This window comes from Talpa occidentalis, unplaced genomic scaffold, assembly GCF_014898055.3.
Source record: "Talpa occidentalis isolate TD23 unplaced genomic scaffold, MPIMG_talOcc4v2.1 talOcc4.16, whole genome shotgun sequence".
In the NCBI taxonomy this organism is placed as follows: Eukaryota; Metazoa; Chordata; class Mammalia; order Eulipotyphla; family Talpidae; genus Talpa; species Talpa occidentalis.
The window spans coordinates 73,995,469-74,011,346 of NW_023601653.1; the positions used below are offsets into that span (position 1 = coordinate 73,995,469).

Consider the following 15,878-nt stretch of genomic DNA (forward strand, 5'->3'; position numbering starts at 1 on the left):
TGCTGTCTGACGTCTTGGCAAGGTCCCCGCAATTACAAGTTCACATGCCTGGTGCTCACACTCCCAAGTGCCTTTGGCACCAATATGATATTGCATGTGGGCAATGAAACCTGGGCAGAAAACAAGACTGCAGGTGAAGGCTGTAGAGGCTAGCGGCAGGAGGCAAAAACAAAAACTGATTTTACCCTGTTTTCCCTAAAGTGGTTTAGCGTAGTTGACTCTGCTTTAGTTGTTGACTGGGGTGGCTGTTAACCTGGTGGTTCATTCTCGGACTCAAATGAGAGCAGTGACTACTCAGAATGTTGTTTTCTTGGCAACGGCAGAAATGTGACCCAACCACAGGGAGTGTACGCCTTAGCACGTGTCTGGTTTGCTAACATCCCATTGCTTGAAGCAGTTCAGATCGTGTAGCCAAAATCAGAGGTCATGAAACTCTGCCCACCATGAGGCCATGGCAAGGATGTGGATCTATGCTATTACTCCAGCAGAATGGATAATAGGGGCAACTAATTCAATCTACTTACTGAAGTCATTATTAGAGTAGGAAATATCATATGACCTTGGATATAGGGAAGGATATAAAAGGCACAAATCCTAAAATAAAGGCTTAATAAATTCAATTAGATTAATCAGAAGTATTTCTGATCATCAAAAGACACCATGATGAACGGAACACATAAACCACAATCTTGGAAGAGGGGATTTGTTACACATATAATTGATAAAAGGTTGCTATATAGACGATACAGTAGTCCTTCCATATCTGTGGGAGAGAGATTCCAAGGACCCCACTGGGCCTGGAATCAGAGATAGTATTGAACCCTATATATATTCTGTTTTTTCATGTATGTATTTTTATACATATGTTTATATATATGTACACACATATACACCCCATCATATGGCTTAATTTATAAAACTAGGCACAGTAAGAAATTAACAACAATAAAATAAAATTATAAAAATATACTATAATAAATATGTGAATGTGTCTCTCAGTATCTAACTGTATGTGATTATTTGGGGACTATGTAGGGTAAATGAAAAGTGGTCAGGCTTTTACACACTGGCCTCTGTGGCTATCACATGCGGCCTTGATTGTGCTAATCCAGGAGGCGCTTGGGAGCGTGGGCCTGGGGCATGTGTACCTGGTAGACACCTGGAGTAAGGTGTGGGCATGCGTAGGTGCACACCTGTGCCTAGGAGGTCAGGGATATAAGGACAGTATCATACAGAGCACAGAGTGCGGCAGAAAACAGAGTGGTTACAAGAGGACAAATGACTACAGTGAGGCAGGGCCACAAGATAACACCAGAGAGAGCCCAAAGAACGAGTAAAGATCTGCCAGGGGGGGCCTCCCCGGTGGTGCAGTGGTTGAGTGCTGGGTTGCGAAGCTGCCCGCGGCCTCTGCACCGCCGGTTCGATCCCCGGCTGCTCCCCGGCCACCGGAGGAGGATCCCACATGGCGCGCAGACCTCTCCTGCCGCCCGCTGCTCCCCTCAGCAGTGTACTTCGGTCCTTCTGCCTGCTCTGCGCCCGGCTCTGGCTCTGGTGAATTCTCTCACCCTCCCGCGCTTCTGACTGTACCCAGTGCATGTATAAACAAACAAACAAACAAATAAAATAAATAAATAAAACATGCCTCTATAAAAAAAAAAATTTAAAAAAAAAAAAGATCTGCCAGGGGTTAGGAGGTCTACCAGCCTCCAGGTCCCCCCGGCCCCCTATCTGCCTTGCGCTTGGTAGCTGCACTGCAGTTGGTATAGAAAGATCATTAAAGCCTGAAAAAGCCACTGAGGGCTCCAGGATTCTCCTTTACCCATCTGCCCAAATCAATAGAGAACCTACCCTAAGCTTGTTGGCACAACAGACAGCTTTGTACCACAGGTACCAAAAAATGCAGAAAGCGAAACCATGGCTATAAGAGGAAACTGCTGTACATTTATTTGTATTTGTTTAAAATTCTTCCACATCAACAAGAATAGGAAATACAAGTGGGGGTGGGTGGAGGGTAAGAGCAGAGATTTGACTGAGTTTCAGGGATGAAGAAATATATATGGTTCCAAACAAATGAAACATGCTTAACTTCACTGATTATTATTGAGGTAAGAAAGCATTTTGGTAAGAGATTGAGAAGCTTCTAATGAAGATATCAGAATACTGCCATAACGTGCAAGGAATCTGTATAATAATATGCATTCTTACAGCAGCTGAATCTATGAAAATGGTGAACACGTTATCTTAAGGAGACACAGTAAATTAACTCAGGTATCAAAAAATCTGGAGTATCTGTTTACCCCCAGGGTTCCACAGCTGTTACCAGTCAACAGGGAGACTTTGGTTAGGTGTGAGGCACTACCCAGGAATGGACAACAGCCTCCTTACTTCTAACAACCCTTACTTGTTAGGACTACAGTTTTGTCTCTAGCTGTTCTCATTGTCACACAAATTGGTTTTATGTAGGACTCAGTAAGTGGCAGAGGCCCTATCTACTCTGCCCCCCACTTCTCTACCATGAAAAGTTTGTCATCACCAAAATTATTTCTTGGCAAGCAGCAACCTGACATACACTCTGCATTGGTGCAGTTGACTGATTACCTGGTTGAGGTTGGTTTTGGTAATAATGGATATTTTTCGCTTCTAAATGACAATGAAAATGTTAATTTAAATTTTGATTTGGGGATCACCTAAAGTAAATGGAAATGGCTTATAAAGTACATAGTTTGCTCTTAATTTCTTGTGTTTCAGCACTCTATATCCTTCCTGGTAATTTTTCAGGTCTTTTTTTAACTGCTTGTCTCCTCTCTGCTCATATTTTTCTTCCTGCCTTCCTTGAGAACTTTACCTGTCTGGCACAGTTGCTGATTGCTGATTAAAATCTGTTCTTTGAAAATAAAATCTTTTTAATGGTGAAAACTCTTAGCTTGGTTGAATAAAATGACTCATATGTATGCTGAATCTATTATTACTGAATTTGTCTTTCATTTCCTAAAATCCTTCTATAAATATTGATCATGACTTTGTTTCTTATATTTTTATGTGCTTTACATTGTTATTTCCATGAGACTTTCTGGACCATTTCCAAATAAATTCTTTGAACAGTTATGTCTGTGACAGAGGGTGTCTTTTTGAACTGATAAGTTATATGCCCTTTTGTTTATCAAAAAGAAAATGAAGTTTTTTCTAACCTGAACTGAGAAGAATTATATTGGAGAGATGGTCAGAGATTTATTTCATTATCTCTTCTACCTCCTTGCTGTGTGTCAGTTCTATAGAAAGGGTACAGATTTTTCTAAGTGTTTTCAGTTTTGTAGACCCCAGTGGTGCCCATTGCCATATGCCTCTGACTTTGATTAATGAAAATACTGAGTTTTTCTCTCTCTCACATTTATCATAGGTGGAGGAGTTACTGATGGCCATGGAGAAAGTAAAGCAGGAACTGGAGTCCATGAAAGCAAAATTATCCTCTACTCAGCAGTCTCTGGCAGAAAAGGAAACTCATTTGACCAATCTTCGGGCAGAGAGAAGAAAACACTTGGAAGAAGTTCTGGAGATGAAGTAAGTGCTTATAATCTTATTTTCCAGGCCTGCCCTTAGTAGAAATACTTTTCATCATTACTTTTATCTTCTGACTGTGTTTGTTACTGTGACACACTTAGCCTAATTTTAATGCGCTATTTCTCATGCCCTCAAACAAATATTGAACAAATCCTGGTCAAATAGAACTATTTTTGCCTTCTCTTCATTGAACTTTAAAGTCTCTAGAGTATATGTATCTCTATCAGTTGAATTTCTGAAATTTCTAAAGTTCTCTGGAAAGTTCAGGCAAATTTTTGAGCTTACTGAGGGAAGTCAGCTATTGGTCCTGAGGTTATGTGATGACTAGGTTAGTTCAAAAACATTGCCAAAGGTACACAAGTACCTCTCTACAAAAGTAGAGTGAATAGGATAATGAATCCCTATATATTTAATCCCTATTGTAACAATATTTTGCTTTGTTCTTCAGCCAATTTTTCTAAAATTGCCACTTCTAGCAAAACCTTGCTGTGCATCATTTTCCTACTTATCCCATGTTCTGTGGTTTCCTGAGATAATTGCCATGAAGCATGTATATATCTGTTAGTTCATAATAGATGCTTTTCTTCTTTATGACTTTGTAAAGTTTTGGTTTCCTTCTCTTTAGAACAGTATGTCTCTTTGAAAAGTCCTATAATATCTGCTTTATTCTTCCCAACTTTCACCTCTCTCTAATTGACCTATTTACCTTTTAATGTAGCCAAGTCTACCCTGGGATTCCTCATTTACCTTATTGTCCTCAGCAGTTATCTGTATTGTTATCTTCTCTTCTGTCTCAGAGAAGATGGCCTTTCTCTTTCATAAGACTAGTTTCTTATCTCTAGCACAGATTTTAGTGTTGCTCTCCTTTGTAATCACTTTCTATTAGTTCCTTCTTCTGTGCATTAAAAAAACAAAAAACAAAACAAAACAAAAAACAAGCTTCTTAGCCAGCCTAGCACTGTAAGGTAACATCACCACTTCTTTCTGCTACTTGAACAATCAGTAAGTAGAATGCCAGAAGTAGAGAGCAGAAGAGGGTCTTGCCATGATAACTTAGAATGAATTTTCCTGGGATATGATTATTGTGGTATCATGACAACAGCCCAGAAGTTGAAGAGCAAATCTTGGAGTTTTCCTTCTGCTTATGAATTATTCAACTATAGTGCAGGGTTAAGAGATTCTAACCTTTCAGAATAGCATTACAGATCATCTGCTCTGGGAAGTGATCAATACTTGAAGCCAGAACTAGATTGATAAATGCTGAGAGAATAAGGTGGGGATAGGGTTCTGCATATTAGCGTGGGGGGAAAAACTTTGCAAATATGCTTCTTAGGAGCAAGCTAGTGCAAGAGGCATAAGATGAGATTTTTGTTACAGGTGGTAAAATGCAAAGCTTGCTATTTTGGAGGTTAAGTAATAAAGATGGGTGATGAAGAATAAAATCATTTGATTCAAAAAGGTCTGGTAATTATTCCCAGAAAATAGTAGGTGATAGAGTTGAAAAGAAAAGTAAATTAAGACCTAAAGTAATTACTAAAGTGGAAGAAGGATGGAGATAATATTGGGGAAAATAAGGTATTATATGTGGTATTCTTAAACAGAAATAGATCTTTTTTTGTTTGTTTGTTCATTTTTTTTTTAAAGATTGATTTATTTACACAAGCACTGGGTATAGTCAGAAGCGTGGGAGCGTGAGACAATTCACCAGAGTGGGGAACAGAACAGGCAGACCGACGAAATATATTGCTGAGGGGAGCAGCGGGCGCAGCAGGAAAGGTCTGTGTGCCATGTGGAACCCTCGCCGGCAGTCGGGGATCTAACTGGCGCTGCAGAGGCTGCGGGCAGCTTTGCAACCCAGCGCTCAACTGCTGCACCGCCAGGGAGGCCCTAGTGAAATGTTTTTTAATACTTTCCTTTGAACAAATGATCTCAGCTTTAGGCCTCATCTTCGATCCAAATATTCTGTTGAGTGTGGTGGTTCTTAATAGGTGTCTGTTTGCACTGTCCAGTAGACCAAGCCACACGGTTCTACCTTTTATTTTTTCTTTCCATCTAGAACAATGAATTAAAACTCCTACACTTTTTTGAAAATGTAAATTTTAAAAAACTTGGCATACAAATACAATGATTCATAAAATCGCCATTGAAAGCTATGCAATTAACCTAAGTGTAATTATATACAAAATAGCATGAATGAAATATTGTGGCTTCTGATACAGTGGAATTTTGATTTCTTTTCAATATGTGGCTGACCAAGGGAGTAGTTTTTCTTCTTCTATATTTTGGACTCTTCGCCATATGTTTAATCAGATTCTGCAACTATCTTCTGGGTTAGGGTTTCTCAGTTTATACAACTTTGTTCAGAATTTTCTTTATTCTGTTGTCAATTAGTAAGGAGTTTACTCCCTCTAAAAATGTTCTGCATGATATTTACCTCTGTTTATGACAGTTCCTGTAATAAAAGAGCCTGGCTCTCAGTTGTTGCTCCTCCACTTATTAGCAGTATGACTTTGGGAAGTTATTTAACCTCTCTCTGCTTCAGTTTCCTCATTTTTAAAATGGCAGTGATAATTGCTCCTGCTTTATAGCTTTTATGACAATAGAGTAAGACATTACTAATACATAAAATTGAGAAAAATGTCTGGTATATTAAGCATTTAATAGTTGGGTATTATTAGTTTCCTATTAGGTATTTCCTGACGATGATTTATAGGAAAACAGAAAATTACTTAAGCAAAATGTAAGAAGAAAAAGATGCTGTTCTATCTATAGCTGTTGACAGTGACAAACAGCTGCTGTAATCATGGCAGGACCCACCATATTTTAAACATTTAATTGTTTAATTATCGATAATTGAATAAATAATAGGACTGTTCATTATAACCAGAAATGTACAAGAAATATGAAAATACAATGTGAAAAAGAAACTGAAACATGTGTAACTCTGAATCTAGAATGAAAGCCTTTCTTGAGAAAAAAGCATTTTTCCATTTCCGTAGAAAATTTTTCAGCAAAGCACTAGAATTTTCTGATTTTTCTGGAATAATCCTGATGTAGTTAAACCAAAAGGAATGACCTAATAGTTCTTTTCCATGCCTAACATTTATAATTATAAAGTTTGAGTGTCTATTACAAATAAATGGTGTCTGTGATTATGGGGAGATGTGAACTGTTCACTTGGTTGTCTGCCAGTAATTCAATAGAAACATTTGAGTTGGTTAACCAGCCCTAAAGAGAAGGAACATTTTTATTGGCAGATCCCACATTGGTTCTCCTTTTCCTTAAACTGTGGTTTTGTTAGCCATTATTATTTTATGCCCCTTTTATGTTAGCCTCTTTGCTTAAGCAAGGATGACCAGGAGAATGGGAAAAATAATAAAATAACAGCACCTCTAACAATCATCATAAATTTGAAGCATCATTTCAGCTCAGGAGCTTCACTATTAAGATTTCTAGATGAACTTGTCCATTCTCTATTGCCCTCCCTCTGTCAAACTCCTGCAGCATTCATAACTATTATTATTACAAATTAAAAAAGACTCGCTTTTCATTTTTTTATCAAATTGTTATCAAATCTAAATTTGCCAAGAACTGATTTGTTTGGGGGCAGTGCTAGAAGAGCTATTTGATAAGTAGCATCCTATTAGTAAAGTTGGCAGAGAAATCCAAGCCTCCAAGGGCTAATATCTATACTTTTGAGATGCCTTTGGCTAAAGAAAACTATTTAATGGAAACGTTAAATTTTCATAGTTCCTAAAAGAGTCTACTAATACAGTCTGAATTCTGATACTTAAAAATCTTTTCCTTTTACTACAGAAAAGTAGAATATGCTTAGAATTAGGGAAGCCATATAGAAAAATGGTTACCAAGATAAGTATCCTATTTGGGGATAGGTATATTGGGTAATCATCCTATTATAACTTAAATAATTTAAATAAGACTGTATTTCAAGTTATTTTTATACCAATATCTTATCTTTCATTTTTGTATCTGTATCTTAGTAAAATGATACAGTAAATTTTCAAATTTATTGTAGAGTTGCTGACATCAAAAAAAATCCCACTTGCGGATTTATGACACAGTCTTCCAAATTAACCACGAAATTGAAAACATTTAGGAAGAGTATCTTCTAGTAACAGTCATTTCCTAGTAACAAATTGAAATGCATTTGAAGTTACTTAAGAGCTTGTACACTTTTTACAAAGCCACACTTATTTATATTTCCACCAAATGCTTTTATTCATGTTACTACACATGTAATGAAGGGCTTTTAGGACAATTGGAAGCATTTTTCACAGTGAACTAAAATATTGAGATGTAAATATTCTTTAGGAAATCACGTAATGTAACTAAGTTTCCTACACTTGAATTGCAAATGAAAACAAAATAGGCTATACTACATAGTTATAAGCAAGTAGGACAGCTGGGAATGATCGTAGTTAAAATTACAAAGCATGGTTTCTGTCTACAAGCAACGTTCCTTTGGGACTTCTCTAGTCTTGGTTAACTTGCCTATATCAATAAAACCAGAAATAACAAATTTTGGTGAGGACATGAAGAAATAAGAATCCTAAACACTATTGGTGGGAATATAGACCAGCATATCCCCTGTAGAAGACAATATGTAAGTTCTTCAAAGTGTTAAGAATAGATATACCACATGATCCAACAAAAGGGAATCATGACCTACATTAAGGCCTGTGATAGATCCAGCTTAAAACGTAAAGCCACAAGAAAGTCTAAAAGGGTGATAGAATTTGGAGGGTGACTACTGCCAAGTGTTGGAAGAGATCTTGGAAATAGTCTGTGCTTTCAACAGATCAGCCCTACAAAGGATAAATCCAAACTTTTACAACAAATTCAGGGAGATCAGCTATTAACTGAATTGCTTACTGTAATAAAACTTTTTTTTCCCCAGAAGAAGATAGCAGAATCCAGAGTTTTAACAGTATATAGCATACATTATTCTATGTTGGATGTTAAAAAATCTGTCAGACATACAAAGAAACAGTAATATAATCCTTAGTGAAGACAGGTTTGTAGTAGAACTCAACTCATTCCTACATATTGGACTTAATAGATGAGGTCTTGAAAAATCACTTTCATAAATATACCTTAAAGACTTAAAGGAATATTTCATGTTAGTGATAAAATAGTAGGAAATCCCAGCCAAGAAAACTATTAAATGGGTATTTGAAAACTGATACTTAAATGAAAAATTCACTATATGACATTTATGACAAGGTAGAGATGTCAAATGTCCAAAATTTTAAAACAGAGCAATAGAAATCCTGAACAGGGAAAAACGGATTTAAACAGGATGAACAGAACGTCAGTGACATGGATAATCAAATCTAATATACAAGCAACTAGAATACCAAAAAGGACTAGAAAAAAATATTTTAATCATTTTTTCAAATAATTTTAATTTTACATAAAACACACAGATTTAAGGAGATACATGGGAAATCTCTGGCTCCTTAGATTTTTTTCTTTTTTTCCTTTATAAACCTAAAACTGCTCTAAAAAGCATAGTCTAAAAAAACATTTACAGATCCTAGAAACAAAGTGAATACAAGCAGGGTAAATTCAAAGAGAAGTACACCAGTAAATATCATAATTCGGTTGCTGGACACAAAGTATTAAGTGAATTCTTAACAAAAACATTGAAAATCAAATAAAAATGGAACTACTAACTATGAACCAGAGACACTCTATGGGGATTGGGGGGCAGGGAGGGGAGGGATTGATGTCAAAATAAGGGAGTTGCAATTGTATGGGGAATATAAAAATAAAATTTATAATAATAATAATAAAAAGGAACTACTTTTAAGGTATTTTAAAAAATATTCCAGTGGTCTATGACCAAGTAGAAACACCCTTAAAAAATTAGGGTTATGGCATGGCAGACCTCTCCTGTCTCGCCTGCTGATCCCCTCAGCAGTGTATTTCGTCAGTCTGCCTGTTCTATTCCCTGCTCTGTCTCTGGTGAATTTTCTCACCCTCCCGTGAATCTGGCCTGTACCCCATTCTTGTATAAATAAATAAAGCTTTAAAAAAAATTAGGGTTATTAGAAATCTGACTGTAGAATGAGGCTACTAGGGAAGTGGCAAGGGCAGGGAAGTCGGGGGGACACAATAGTTTATGGTAAAGGACTTTTGGTGCCTTTGGTGGTAAATACAGTGTGGTAAGACACACTTGAAGGTATAATCCTATACCTCCAAGTCATTCTGTTACCTCAAGTAATTAAAAAAAACCAAACCAAAGCCTAGGATTAAATAATAGACATTTCAGATGAATATGAAAATAATTCTTGTCTAGAAAACATATTCTGTAAGAAATGCTAAAGGATGCTCTTCCAGCTAAAAGGAAGCTAAACCAGATGGGATCATCAGTGTACAAAACGGAATGAAGAACAGACTTGGTTAATAAGTTCATTATACAGAAAAGTTATTTTTTTCTTCCCAAACTTTTCTTAAAACTGACCACTTAAAGCAAAAATATTAGCATTTCAGGTGGAGTTTAAAGTGTGTGTATAGGTAAAAGACTTTATAACAAGAGTGCAAAGGATAGGAGAAGAATTACATAGCTGTAAGGTGATGGAGAAAATATGGAGTATCACTTACGATGTTTTATGATATACTAATAGATTTTGATAGGGATACATATTGTCAGCTGTACTGCATCTATTAGAATCTAATCACAAAAACAAAAAATTGAAAACTGAAATCCTACAGAGGGAATAAAATACAATAGCAAGAAGTATTTTACTTACCCAGGAGAAAAAGGACAGAAAAGGAGCAATATAGGAAAAAAGAATAGAGGGATACATTGATGATTGACATAAATTCAGCATATGAATACACTTATCAAATTAAGTGAACTAAATACTCCAATTAAAGTACAAAGATTATTAAAATGAAATACAAGAAGCAAAGAAGCAATGCTGTTTATAAACACATATAAGGAATTAGATAATGAATTTAAATTATAAAGTTACATTGTATAAGAAGTTACTGCAATTAAAGAATCTAAGGAAAAAAAGACATCTGTCTTCACCAATCATCACTGGAAATTATAGCCCTTTTCTCACAAATTGGTAGAATAAGTGCATTAAAAAAAGACAACTTCTGGAACCTGGCAAGTTGAACTATTCATACTTAATATTTATGGAACAATACACTCAACAACTGAAGAATATGTATGTTTTTCAAATACGCGTGGAATTTTCCCCATTGTAGATCCTGTCCCAGGCCATAAAATTAAATGTAAATTTCAGAACACTGAATATATATCAAAACTGTTCTCTGACCACAATGGAATAAGTTAGAAGTTTATAATAAGAATTTAAAAGGTTGGGCCTCCTCTGCTGGCCCTCCCCTGGTTCAATCCCCGGCCGCAGGCGAGGGTCCCACATGGCGCGCAGAACTCTCCTGCCAAGCCTGCTGCTCCCCTCAGCAGTGTACTTCTGTCCTTCTACCTATTCTGTTCCCCACTCTGGCTCTAGTGAATTCTTTCACCCTCCTGCGCTTCTGACTATATCCAGTGCTTGTATAAATAAATAAATAAATCTTAAAAAAAAAATTTTAAAAGGTCCCCCAAATATTTGAAAATTAATAATAAATTCTAAATACCATGACCCAGGGAAGTCATAAGGAATATGAGAAATCATTTTGAATTGAATGATAATAAAAATACAAATGTAAAATTTTGTATTATGCAGTTCAAGTAGTAATTAGAGTGAAATTTATATCTTTAATTGCCTATATCAGAAAGAAGAAAGTTTTAAATTCAGTATTCACAGTAAGAAAGTTACAAAGAACAAAGTAAACTAAGGAGAATGGGAAATAATAACGGTAAGTGCAGATATAAAGAAAATAGAAAACAACACAGAAAACTCACAGTCAACCATAGTTCTTCAAAGAATTAATAAAATTGACAGTCTGTACGAAGAATAATCAAAACAAAAAGGAAGACGAATGAATTACAAAAATTTGGAATAAAATGGGAAAGACCATACATCACTAGAATTCAAACATTATTCAAAAAATATTAAGAATATTTTGAACGCTTCTAAGCCACTTAAACAGGTTAGATAGAATTTAAAAAACTGAAAAATTCAGTTGATCCTCCATTTGGTCTAGTTTGCTTCCACAGGTTTCTCAAGATTTTATTTTTATCTCACCCAATGTATTCTTTATATCCTGAATCTGTTGTTTTCTTATATTTCCCCTATATTTTTTATTTAAAATTTCACTTTCTACCTTGTGTTCCTTAATTTTATTTTTGAGCCCATTTATTTGTTTTTCTGAGTTCTATCACTGAGTTGCTTTTCTGTGTTTTCTCTTTTATTTTCTTTCATATAGCAATTTTGAACTCTAGGGAGATAGTCTTCTATGTCTTTGTGATTAGATTCTAGAGAGTTGTTCTCTTGTGATGTCTTATTTCCTTGCTGTCTCAAGATACCATGTCTTATATATTTTTGCCTGCCATTTTGTTTCTTTAAATTTCTCTATTAGAAAGAATACAACTGTATCATTAATTAGAGAGTTGAATTACTTTTACTTTTCCTCCAGGTGGTGCTGTGGTTTGACTTTATTTGTCCTGTGCTAACTTCCATAAGTACTGAGTACTGGTTTTGCTGCTGATGAGTCAGCAGGGTTGTGGAGGGACCTGGCAGAGTCTGGATGCTGGCCTGAATATGGGGAGGGAGTGGGAGAGCTGGCTATTACTTGTGGCATCGAGGACATCTCTCCTGTCTGGGGTTCCAGAACTGAGACTACACCTTTCATGCACTATCAGTGTGTTTTACAAGTTCAGTGTCAGTCCTGAGCATCATCTCTGTTCTTCCTGTGGACCCAGCCTCTGTGGAGTATGTCATCTCCTCTGCCAGTGTTCCCCCTCAGTCAAGGATATGTGTGTCCATGCCATTTCATTCTCATATCCCAAGCCCCTAGTGAACGCCACTGTTGGTGCCCCTCTTCCTTGTTTGCAGCCTCCATTCATATACCCCCACCTATTCAGGGAAGGATGACTCTCCTGTTTGTTCTCCATGGCGTCTGTTCTGGTCTCTGATGCTCGGTGGGTATTCTAGTTTCTCCCTAAGCCCAAGGACTCTTGTTGTAGTGTCTCATGGTCACTGTTAGATGTTCATCCTGAGTGCAAAACAGGTGCCTCTTCTGTTGCCATCTTAGTGATGTCTCCTTTGGACCAATCTAGTGTTGATTTCTGTGCTTGAAATTTTGTATCTGTCTCATGTGCAATGATTTCTCACGGATGATTTTAGCTGTAAGCTCTTCACTGCTCCATTGTGCTGGTAGGCAGAATTTTTCTGTTCCTTATTTTTCAGGTGGAGCCCATTGTGACTTTCTGTATCTTTCCATAGATACATTACTTTCCTTTCCCCCTGAGTCTAAATTCTGGGATATCCTTGCCTCGTCCTTAACTATTAAGGCCTGTAGTTCATATTTTTATTCCTCATGAACTCTGGCTTTGACTTCTATCTTCATTTTTGGCACTTTTCCTGGTTTAGCTCGTACTTGATACTTAATTGTTATTTTCTGTTTCATACAGTGTTATCATGAGTTTTTAGCAAGAAGAGGTTTTGTTTTTGTTTTTTTGGTTTTTTTTTTTGGGCCATAGAGCAATTTTTTTTAATTTTTATATTCCCTATACAATTACAACCCTCTTATTTTGACCCCAAGCCCTCCTTTTCCCATCCCCCACCCCCCATAGAGTGTCTCTGGTTCATAGTTGTTTGTTGATTTTGATATTTTCTTTCTTATAGTTATTCTTTTTCCTGGTCCCTTATTTAAGTTTTCTAGATTCCTGTTATGAGTGAGACCATCCGGTATTTTTCTTTTTCTTTCTGGCTTATTTCGCTGAGCATGATCCCTTCCAGCTCCATCCATGTTGCTGCAAATTGCATGTGAATGCAATTTGAATGCATTATCTTTTTTGAATGCTGAGTAATATTCCATGGTGTATATGAACTACATCAAGCAGAGTCCTTTTATGTTGGCTTAGATTGTAATATTTATCCAAAGTTTAAGTTAAAATTTAAACCAAATTTATTTTTAGTGTGTTAATTTTTTTCCCTTCTAACTTTGATTTCTACTTTTTAAACAGTATGTGTATACATACACACATACACATACACACACACACAGAGCAATATATTTTTGGCATTCCTTATGGGATAGATTATGTTACAACACTCCTGCAACAAAATTTTATGTGGAAAGGTAGCAAGAAGCAGTGATGAAAGATGTGATTGCTGTCTTCATGTCTTTTTCTGAAATGTTGTGCTGTTCTCATAAGTTTCTGTTGGGTGTTTTTTGTTTTGTTTTGTTTTGTTTTTGCTTAAAAACTTTCGTCTTCATCCGAACTTTATGTGTCTTATGGAATAGTTTATTTTTCCAGTATACTTTGAAGAAGAAAAACTTTCTGTTCCCAGCCTGCTCATGATATCCAGGTCCTGTTGCTTTGGCTCAGAGTTCCATTCTACCTCATGATAAACACCTTCATATCTCATTATATCTTAAACTCTGTAAGCTCTAGGAGCAGACTTATAGAGGAAACTCAGTGTACTATCTAAATGAGCCATGACAAGCCTGGGAGTGGAATTTACTGCTGGGAAGTAGACCAGGTGGTATTAAAGGGGTTTGTTCCATATGGTAATTGCTCAACCCATTAATATTGAAATAAAAACTGGTGGAGTAAACCTTTTTGGCTACTAATTTCCTGAAGAGATAAGACAGCCAAACGACTTGTGTAATTCTATTTCTCCATGTAAAATTGTGCCGAAAGATGTACCTTTTTATTTCTAGATCAGATTAATTTTATTTATTTTACTGTCCAACTTAATGTGAATAAACCCTTCAGTACTAAATGACACCAGAAGATTATTATCCTACAACTCTTCTTGCTAGGGATGAAGTTCTACTGTAGTGAAGTTATTTGGTTGACGAAACTGTCAATAATTTCCAGATGTGGAAGAGGGATTAATCAGAGTTTCTTCACCAGGGCAAATAAACATATCTGGTTGGGTCTATGCTAATTAAGAGAGTTTTCCTCTCATGTTATTGTTGTTCCATCTGTTAGAAAATATCCAAATAATTACACATCAGACACAAACTCTTATGTACCCATCACATGCAAACAATAGAAATGTTTGACGTGGTTGTTTGGGGGAGATTTCAGTTAGGGATAGTATAAGCATCTACCTTCTACTTCCCAGTCCCCATTCTGATGGTTTGATGGTCAAGAACTACCTTGGAGACCACTTATATTAATATCACACCAGTACTCATAGTATCCCATCTCTTTTATCACTAAGATGAGATCTGTTTTAGCAGTTGTAAGCTGTTGTCAGTTTTTGGATTGAAAATAAATCGAAGTGTTTTTTTTTCCTGAAGATAGTTAATCTGGTCACTTTGGACAACTGAATAAGGAAGGAATAGTCAGGTTCAATAAATGCCGCATAAAAGAACTTATGTGTGATTTTGACTCTTGAGTTGAATTAGCATTTAATTTCTCCTTTTCATCCAACCCTCATCTCCCTAGGACACCAACACACACACACGCACACACACACACACACACACACACACACACACACACCCGTTTTGTGTTTTTGAGCAGAATGCATTAATAAGTCCACAAGCCTTAGAATTATGTGGTGGGGGGGTCGTCTGTCGTTTTTTACTACTGGGGATTGAGTACTATTTGCACAGTTTTGTTTTCAATGAAGTAACTTTCCTTTACTGTTAACTCTGAGGTATCATTAGTTAAGAGAATTTTTTTTTTGCCATAGCAGCAGCTTCTCCAACCACTTTAGCACTGGGTGTTTTTCTGTTGTATCTTGCTAATAATTTGCATCTTTATTTTCACTTTTAAAGCATAAGAAGTTTCCATAACTGTGTTTTGTTTCTATTTTAAAGTCATTCCAGAGTATTTAGTCACCAGTCACTCTTTAGTTAGGTTGATGATTCCTTTGTGCTGCTCAAAACTTTTTTGTTTTGACATTGAGCATTTTTCACTTTTGTGTTAGGCCAGAGGAATCATATCCTCTGTGGTATTCCCCCTCCACCTAAGCTTCCTAAAAAACACACTATATAGAGTAGCTTTCGGCATAGAATAAACTATTTCACTGAACTAGTACCAAAAAGAAAATATTATAATATCTTATTGCAGTCTGTTGTAGATGTAATGTAGTACGAATGGTGGTGGCTTTGATTCATTGTAAACCCCCTCTGAACACAGTCAACAGGTTCATAATATCAAGACCTCAATCCCAATGGTAACATTTGTGTGAATA

General features: G+C 36.3%; 1 protein-coding gene across 7 annotated transcripts in view; it reads left to right on the forward strand.

Moving 5' to 3' along the window:
• The window catches only part of ERC1 (ELKS/RAB6-interacting/CAST family member 1), a 302,352-nt gene that overhangs the window by 169,030 nt on the left and 117,444 nt on the right, over positions 1-15,878 (forward strand). For all 7 annotated transcript variants that reach the window (XR_008552294.1, XM_037514597.2, XM_054696560.1 and 4 more), the window contains one exon: positions 3,398-3,558. Coding sequence is in view for 6 of the 7 variants with exons in the window: in XM_037514597.2 (XP_037370494.1) it covers positions 3,398-3,558 (161 nt within the window). In the remaining variant the exon portion in view is untranslated. The remainder of the gene's footprint in view (positions 1-3,397; positions 3,559-15,878) is intronic.